The 9,501-nt window shown below is 47.5% G+C and overlaps 1 protein-coding gene across 1 annotated transcript; it reads right to left on the bottom strand.

Moving 5' to 3' along the window:
• Nucleotides 1–9,016: 9,016 nt before the first annotated feature.
• Nucleotides 9,017–9,229, bottom strand: SMIM42 (small integral membrane protein 42). The gene has a single exon (XM_085024308.1). The coding sequence runs from the start codon at nucleotides 9,227–9,229 to the stop codon at nucleotides 9,017–9,019; it is 213 nt and encodes a 70-aa protein (XP_084880434.1).
• Between the last annotated feature and the right edge of the window lie 272 nt (nucleotides 9,230–9,501).

Here is a 9,501-nt window from a genome sequence, read left to right as displayed (position 1 = left end):
GACCAGCCTGAGAGCCCTAAGGAGTGAGAATGAAGTGTGGAAGCTCTCCAACCCTTGAGTGCCCCCGACTCAGATCCTAGGTGGTCTCCACCACACTAGGCCCCTATTTCCTCTGCCCTCTGCTGTTGAGGTGAACACACCACTCTCTGTGGGGCCCGGCTCCCCTCTCTCCTCCACACTGCACTGGGCCCTCAGCTGCCATGTGGCTGGTGTGGCTGATGTGGCTCCAGGTGGGAGGACTGGGCTGGGTGGCAGGAGGGAGCTGGGCTCAGGGCAATGGTGGCAGCTCTTTCAAGCTGAGGAGAAACGCCAGTTGGCCAATCAGGTGGGACAAGGAAAAAAGTGCTGGCATTCAATGGGGGTGAGAAAGTGGGTCCAGCAGCCCTCAGGCTGATAACATGGGCTGTGAAAGCCTTTGGCCATGGAACTGCCCAAATGCAGTCTCTGGGATTTAATTTATTATTATTATTTTGCCTTTTTAGGGCCAGATGGAAATTCCCAGGCTAAGGGTCAAATCAGAGCTACAGTTGCTGGCCTACGCCACAGTCACAGCAACGCCAGATCCGAGCCACATCTTCTGCCACCTACACCACAGCTCACACCAACGCTGGATCCTTAACCCACAGAGCAAGACCAGGGATTGAACCCACATCCTCATGGATACTAGTTGGGTTTGTTACCACTGAGCCACAGTAGTAACACCTTAGTCCCTGAGATGTGAGATGGAGGGGTTCCTCCACTGCCTCAGTCCTCTGGGGCCACACAGCAGGAAGAAGCCCACCTGGGACCCGGAGGATCTGGCTCCATCCTTGATTTGCTTTGAGACCTTGAACAAGTTACTTCACTTCTTTGAACCCTTTTTTTTTTTCAACTGTGAAAGAAGACTAATGAGAGCACCTTCCTCTCGCTTCTCAGGAGGAGTCAGGGGTAGGTTTGGGGGGTGGGGGATGTGGGCAAATCTGCTTTGTAAGCCTGAAGTGTGATATGGGTGTTAATTATTATTAACAGGAAAGTACGCGTCTTCCCAGGTCACATTTTGTAGGGGTGTCTTCTAGAGCCATCTTATTTGGACTGGGCTTTAATTAAAGTCAGAAGACTCATAAAACTCTAAGGAACTTGATCTTGTTGAGTCACAGGGGCCTTTCTGAACCCAGCCAGGCATGTATATTTTTGGGCACACATTAAAAAAAGATTTACACACACACACATATATATACACACACCTATAACACACGATTTCCTTATTTGGTGTTTCCTGTCTAAGATATGAAATTATTAAAGGGCTTATAGCACCTCAGACCTCACAAAGATCCTTGATATCTCTCTCCTTAGAGGCAGCTTCACAATCCTATGAGATGGGTACCTATAAATTTTTACTTTATTTTTATTTTTTATTTTTTTTGGCTTTTGTCTTTTTAGGGCCACACTCATGGCATATGGAGATTCCCAGGCTAGGGGTCTAATCGGAGCTATTGCCACTGGCCTGCACCAGAGCCACAGCAACGTGGGATCCGAGCCACATCTGTGACCTACACCACAGCTCATGGCAACACTGGATCCTTAACCCACTGAGCAAGGCCAGGGATCGAACCCACAACCTCATGGTTCCTAGTTGGATTCGTTTCCGCTGCGCCACTCAGGGAACTCCTGAATTTTTACTTTATTGATGAGGAAACCGGGCCTCACTTATATAGGGAATTAGTGGCCAAGTGGGTTCAGGAATCTATCTACCCTTCTTTTTTTTTTCCTGGTCACACCCATGGCATATGGAAGTTCCCAGGTCAGGAACTGAACATATGGCACAGCAGTGACCCAAACCACAGCAGTGACAATGCCGGATCCTTAATATGCTGAGCCACAGCGAAACTCCCAAGGAACCGGTCTTATGACTCCTTCCAGCAGTTGCATCCCTTGGAATTAAGACAGATTCAATGAGGGGTTGGAGACAGCCGTGATTCAAAAGGGTCTGGGGAGGTAATAGAACTTTGAAATCCTTACTTGAAGGATAACTGTTAGCTGGGACTCTTTAGGGTTGTTTCCCATACTCTTGGTTTAACATCCTTTGTTGCCAGATCAGCTCGCTCAGTGCTGGGGCATGTCACACAGGCTTCAGGGAGACACTCTCTGAAGTGACTTTCTGGTCTGCAAGCACCAAGCTTATTTTGGGGCCTGAGCCGGTCCTGCTGTTTTACTTGTGGAGGCATGCTGCCCTCAGGTGGTGAGAGCCATGAACTACAGGTGCACAAAAGTTTGCCGGCTCTTATGGTGGCACAAGGCAATCTAGTAGAATTGTCACACATTGTTTGGGGACCTTGATGTGGGGATCTGCCTCTCGCACAGATGGGGACTTTGTTCATGTTGACAGTGGCTTCCAGCAGCAAATCATCTTCATACTCTACAATGCTTCATTCCCTGGGCTCCAGATGCTTGGCTCTTTGAGCCCAAGAAAGTCAGGAACAGTTCTGAAGTGACACAGGACAGGGCCATTGTTCAAGAAACACAATACCATGAAACCCTGAGTAGGCAATTTGATTTTTATCTAAAGTAACTTTTTTCTATTTTTTAGTCGCAAACTATTCTGTGCAATAGATAAGTAATATGCCCATTTTGCAGATAAGGAGATTGAGGCAGAGAGTTTTAATCACTGGTTCTTGGAGTTCCCATTGTGGCTTAGCCAGTTAAGAACCCAACATTGTCTCCCTGAGGATGTGGGTTTGATCCCTGGCCTTACTCAGTGGGTTAAGGATCTGGCATTGCTGCAAGCGTAGGCTGACAGCGGCAGCTCCGGTTCAACCCCTAGCCTGGGAATCTCTATATCCTGCAGGTGCAGCCTTAAAAAGAAAAAATAAATAAATCACTGGCTCTCAACCTTTTTAATTTCATTATCCTGTTACACTCTTTAAGTATGGAGGACTCCAAGGAGCTTTTGTTTATGTGGATTATATTAATTTATGTTTACCATATTAGAAAATAATACTGAACTTTAAAAAGAACCTGTTAATTCATATAAAAATAACAATAATAAACATATGCTAACATAGATAACACATTTAGAGGGAAGGCAGAATAGCATAGTTTCATATTTTTGCAAATCTCTACACTTGACTTATTAGAAGACATATCACATAACTTTTCAAAAAGTCATAAGGGATTGAGGTGAAAGAGGAAAATAAGAACTTACTGTTTTATGGAGTTCCTTTGTGGCACAGTGGGCTAAGGATCCAGTGTTGTCACGGCAGCAATTTGGGTCACTGTTCTGGTGCAAGTTCGATTCCAGGCCCCGAATCTTCCACATGCTGTGGGTGCAGCCCACCGCCCTACCCCACCAAAAAACGTACTTTTTGCTTTTTAGGGTGCACCTGCAGCATATGGAAATTCCCAGGCTAGGGGTCTAACAGGTGCTGCAGCTGCTGGCCGATGCCACAGCCACAGCAATGCCAGATCCAAGCCACATCTGTGACCTACACCACAGCTCACGGCAAAGCCGGATCCTTAATCCATTGAGTGAGCCCAAGGATCAAACCTGCAACCTCATAGTTCGTAGTTGGATTCCTTCCCACTGCACCTCAATGGGAACTCCAAAAACGTACTGTTTTATGAAAATAATTTCAATCTCTCAGATACCTGAAAGAGTCCTGGAGGACTCCTAGGGATCCCAGGACAATGCTTCAGGAAGCACTGGCTTAACTAACTGGCTGTGGATGCACAGCTAAGGGTGAAGTGGTGGAGCTAGGATTTCACACCAGGCTTGTCTGACCTCATGGTACATCCTCTGGCCCTGATTCCACGCCACTTCTCTCCCTTCCCCTCTGGGCATCAGGGGCCTTCTTTGTAAAATGAGAGTGGGACTCTGGATGGCCTAAGCCCATTCTGGGACTGACATTTTGTGATTCTGTCTGGACGATGGCAGCTCTGCATCCCAGACTGCTGCCCACTTGGGAACCAATAGTGTTTGAGCTTCAGTGGGCTGGAACAGTTAGAGCACCTAAAAGAACCAAGGAAGAATGTCTGGGGTCTCTTCCCATCCTCACATCCTCTTAAGAAGTCAGCTCTGTGAGTCTAAACCTTTCCAAGGAAATAGATCTCTCACCCCACCCCAACTTGGGGCATCACTTATTTCAACCCCTGGCACAGCCACTCAGCCCTGAGAGACCAGAGAATGGGGATGGGTGGAGGTCCCTGCTCTCTGCTTTTAAGCTAAGTTCTGAGGATGCCCCCTCTGAATTCCACTCTAAAAAGGAAAAACCAAAACCAAACAAAACAATTGAGCAGAAAAAGGGTATTTCAAGTGGCAGGAATAGAATGGATGAAGTCACAGAAATGGGAAAGTACCAGGAATTTCAGAAAGTTTTTGTTATTCAACTGGTTTTTTTTTTTTTTTTGGGCTACACCCGCTGCATGGGGAAATTCCCGGGCCAGGGATTGAACACTTGCCACAGGAGCTGCTGTGACAATGCTAGATCCTAAACCCACTGAGCCACATGGGAACTCCTCAACTGGCATTTGGCTGGTCTTCTTCTTTTTTTTGTTTTTTTGGGCTGTACCCATGGCATATGGAGGTTCCCAGGCTAGGGGTCCAATCAGAGCTACAGCTGCTGGCCTACACTACAGCCACAGCAACGCAGGATCCGAGCCCCATCTGCAGCCTACACCACAGCTCATGGCAATGCCAGATCCTTAACCCACTGAGCAAGGCCAGGGATTGAACCTGCAACCTCATGATTCCTTGGATTCGTTTCCGTGGCACAACAAAAGGAACTCCTAGCTGGTCTTCTTGACTCAGTCTCTCCCTTCTCCCATTTGTCTTACACACTGACTGTGCCAGACTAATCTTGAATGTTTTATTTCATTTGTTGCTCCCCTTGTCAAAAACCTTCCCTGGGTTCCTCTTAGATGAAATCGAACACCCAGTCTGGCATTCAGGGTTCTTTCCCACTGGCTGGTACGCTTTTCTTGACCTGATTTCCCATTGATTCCCGGCTTGCTCACGGTCCCTCATGTCTGCACGAGCTCCCTTCCACTTCTAAATCCAGGCTGTCCATTCTCCTAACATTGCCCCCGCTTTAGGAGACCCTCCCTGATTGGTCTAGTCTATAGGGGCTCTTCAGGCTTCAGAATGCCCAATGCATTCCATCAGTACCCCATCCTTGGCCTTCCTCAGGAACCCCTGGCACTGTGATCGGGCAGCCCTCAGCCACATGTAGCCCAGAAGCTCCCTGAAAAAGGGAGCAGCATCTTATCCTTTTTCACTGCCTTTTTCCTCTAGTCCCTCTTACCCACCGTTTGCGTAATGGTGGTTGGTACTTCTTGGCTTCAGTCCTACAGGTGCCGGGCTGCAGACAGATCTCTCTGAAGGTGCCAGGGAGAAACAAGAGGAGGAGACAACAGAGGAAAATGCAGGGCACAATACTAACTCATGCTGGTGGCATTGTAGAGTAAAGAGAGGAACTCCCATCGTGGCTCACCTGACTAGGATACATGAGGACGTGCGTTCGATCCCTGGCCTCATTCAGTGGGTTAAGGATCTGGTGTTGCCATAAGCTGTAGTGTAGGTCGCAGACGTGGCTCAGATTCCACGTTGTTGTGGCTGTGGTGTAGGTTGATGGCTAGAGCTCCAATTCTACCCTTAGCCTGAGAACTTCCATATGCCATGGCACGGCCCTAAAAGTACAGGAAAAAAAAAAAAAAAAAAAAAAAGACTGTAGAACAAAGAAACCTCTGAGAGGGAAAGAATTGCCTCAAAGTGGGAGACATCTTATTCCTCAATGAATACAAGAGCCAGTGGGGGAGAGGAGAGATGATCTGGCTTTGCTGTGAGACTTTGGGTGGAAAATCAGCCTCTCTGTTTGAGTCTCTGAGCCTCCACTTCACACCTGCAGGCATAAGGTCCTTTTGTAGGGTAGTGAAGCAAAATAGAGATACTCTTAAGAGCCAGCATAAAATTGATAGTCAAAAACGATGAAATTTACATTTTAAGAGATCTTCTGGATAAATTATTCCCATTATCGTGGATAACCAGATTACAGTCTTTTAGGGATAACTTCCCAGCTCTCAGTGTGAAAGAGAGGCTCCCTCTGCGAAGTGGTTGCCACAGTGACCAGGTTTCCTAACCCTTTGCTGCCATCTGGTGGCCATAAACTAGCAATGCAGTCCGGCTGATTGGTCAGTAAGTCCAAATAAGGATAAAATCGAGATTTGGATGCGTGAGATGTTTGAGGAGCAAGGAGATACTGCAGGGTATAAGAAAAGACAATGGAAGGAGGATGACTTAAGAGTCCCTGGGAAGCATGGAGCAACTTGGCCCAGGAGTCCTTTTTTTGGCTACACTCGAGGCATGTGGAAATTCCCAGGCCAAGGATCGATCCTGCTCTACAGCAGTGACAATGCCACCTTTTCCTTAACCACCAGGCCACCAGGAAACTCCTGGCCCAGGAGACTTGTAATCATGCACTGCATTGTTAACGAATCTTTGAGAACTGCCCACCCTGTCCCCCACGGCCGTCCAGGATTAGCATTGCTCACTGAGGTTTTGTGAGATCCCACAGTCCCACAGATGTTGTCAGCTTCTTAGGGTTCCATTCTTGTGCTCACTGTCTGTGCTCTAGAACCACCATCTTTCCAGCCCATGAATATAACAGATCTCTGCCGTCACAATCACAAGCCTTTGCACAGGTGGATCTCTGTCTAGAAGGCCATGACCCCTGTCCCCACCCTGACCGTGTCTAACGCCCCCTCATCCTTAGCTCTCAGCCCAGGCAGGACTTCCTCAGGTGAGTCTTCTCCAGTCAACTTCCTTTGACATATGCTCTCATGAAGCCCAGTTCTTTTTTTTTGGGGGGGGGGCGTCTTTTTAGGGCTGCATCTGTGGCATATGGAAGTTCCCAGGCTAGGGGTTGAATTGGAGCTGAGCTACTTCCTACACTAGAGCCACAGCGATGCTGATTTGAGCTGGGTACTACACCACAGCTCACGGCAACACGAGATCCTTAACCCACTGAGTGAGGCCGGGGATGGAACCCAGATCCTCATGGATACTGGTCGGGTATCTTATTACTGAGCTGCCATGAGAACTCCCAAGCCCACTTCTTTTCAGAGCAATCATCAGTTGATAATGAAGCATTAGTCCATGTGATTAGTTCATTAACATCTCTAGGGGTGAAGGTGGGGTCCTTTTCCCATGTTCCCTAGCACCCAGGTTGGAGCCTGATACACAGAGAGATTTCCATAGACCTCTGGTGCATGAAGAGCAACATTTGGGGATAGGAGAGAAAGCTCAGGAGCGCCTTGAGCGTGGGAGGCCCTTTCTGTCATGATAGACCTTTTGTGGTGATCCACCCCACCCTGACCCCGCTCCTCAAGCAGGGGTGCTGGACTGAGAAGGGGTGTGACAGCTGCTGTCAGGGAAGGCTAGCTAGCCTCTTATAAAGGGGTCCTCTCTAATAGGGGCCCGGCTCCCTTGGCCAGGAGGCTTTGGGTCTTCTTGCAAGCCACCTGAGATCAGTCTCTGATGAAGCTGGTTGACCACAAGAACAAACACCACTAGCAGCACTAAGCACTAGAGGGAGCAAGCACAAGGAAGAGGAGGTGGGGGCTCCTCTTGGGTTTGGTAGCGATACCCACCTCTTCTCAGCACCAAGTGACCAAGCTCCTTAATTTCTGTGGGTCAGAGAGGAAGGGAATGAACAACCCATGGGTTGAGATCTAGAATACACAGGCCCAGATACCAGGGGGCACTTATTTTTAGAGAAAGATGGACACAGCCCCATGGTTCTAAGCAATGAGAAAAGCTTTTGAGGGAGGGGCTCTTGGCTCAAGGCTCCAGAGTCAAGTGCACGTGAGGGGGGAGACAAGGGGCCCCCTGATAGGATGTTTCCAGGAGGAAGGGTTAACAGTAAGGTAGGATATAGAGGTTTTTCTCCTAGAAATATACCCATTCCTTCCAGGCAAATGTCAAATGCTCTTTAGGGTAATGAGATGAGAGTTTGGATTTTCAAAACACTGTCTTGTTAATTTGTTTATTTTATTTCTGCTTTTTTTTTTTTTTTTTTTTTTTTTTAAGGCTGCACCTGTGGCATATGGAAGTTCCGAGGCTAGGAGTTGAATCAGAGGTGCAGCTGCCTGCCTACAGCACAGCCACAGCTACATGGGATCCAAGCCAATCTGCGACTTACATCACATCTTACGGCAATGTCAGATCCTCAACCCACTGAGTGAGGCCAGGGATCGAACCTGCATCTTCATGGATACTATTTGTGTTCCTAACCCTCTGAGCCATAATAGGAAGTCCTGTCTCTTTAATTTCGATTTCCCTTGAAAAAGCAGCTAATTTGTTCCAAGATCAGAAAAGATTTAAAAACTTAAAGTTATGCTTTTAGAATATGATATTTTTAAAATTTGTCAACCCACCAAGTTGGAGGATGAAGAAGAAGAGAGAAAAGTACTTGGTGCTTCAAATTTTTTTTTTTTTTGAGAAGAAATACTCTTTATTCCAAGAATTAGTGGAGGAGGAGGGAGAATTTTACCTAGAATTCAGAGTGGATGAGTTGTTCCATTTTAAGGATCTTCTGGAACTGAGCTTCCAGTGTAGTTTCATTGTAGAGTTTGAGATGCTGTGAGCTCCCATTCATTTCATATATCCCAGAGTCAACACATACCCAATTTAAAAAATTTAGGCTTTGGAATCAATGTTTAATTCTCCATGGGATGGTTTCTTTCCTCTGTTAGTGCAGAAATCAAGAGCCACTGATTATTTCAGTCTAGAAGAGCCACAGAGAGAAGACATTCAAACGCAGAAGCCTGGATGAGCCAAAGAGCAACAGGATGAGTGTGAATTTGGCGGCAGTAGAGGAGGGAAATGAGTCTGAGGGGGAGCATCTGGCGTTGGGGGCTGGGGGGTTGGGTGCTAAAGCAGCTCTTCCTTCCCAGGCTCTGGCTCTGAGACAGCGCCAAGATGGTCCTGCCTCCTGTACCCCCAGGTCTCCACCTCAATGGCATCTCCTTCAAGAGCCCCAGATCTTCATGCCTGTGGTGTTGCCTCCTTTCTTTCATCCAGTTCTCTGTTCTTGGTGCCTTTGTCTTTGGTTACTTTCCAGACCAAGATGAGTAGAGTGACCAGAGTTACCAGGAGTGCAAAGAAGAAGAGAACTTTTACTAGGTAAGCAGAATCAGATATGGCAGTGGTGAGTGTCCCCTTGTCCCAAAAGAATGCTGGAAGCTGTGGGGAAGACATAGGTTTCTCAAAGAGAAGTGAGTTGTGGGGTAGAGGCAGATAGCTCACACTGCCAAGAAAACACCAAGAGCACTGGGCTTGCTCTTTGTTATAGCCTAGGGATGAGGGTGTTGCTGCGGCCACGCAGCTATTGATCCTGTGGTTCGTATGGGGCCATTTTCCTTCCGATGTAACTGAGCAGGCAGAGTAGTTTGCTCAGCAAAGTTGAACAGCTGCTTCCAATGCAAACACAATCCTGAGATGATAGTTCAATTGGCCAAACTTCTGAGTGG

The sequence above is a fragment of the Sus scrofa genome, chromosome 4, assembly GCF_054392235.1.
Source record: "Sus scrofa isolate SSC_HxYL_T2T_F1_AM1 chromosome 4, Sscrofa_HxYL_maternal_Yorkshire_Landrace_v2.0, whole genome shotgun sequence".
Classification (NCBI taxonomy): Eukaryota; Metazoa; Chordata; class Mammalia; order Artiodactyla; family Suidae; genus Sus; species Sus scrofa.
Note: the sequence above shows the minus strand (reverse complement) of the source record. Positions and strands in the feature narration are given on the sequence as shown.

Coding starts and splice junctions, on each gene's coding strand:
- SMIM42 (XM_085024308.1), bottom strand. CDS start 9,229: ATGTCTTCCCCACAGCTTCCAGCATTCTTTTGGGACAAGGGGACACTC.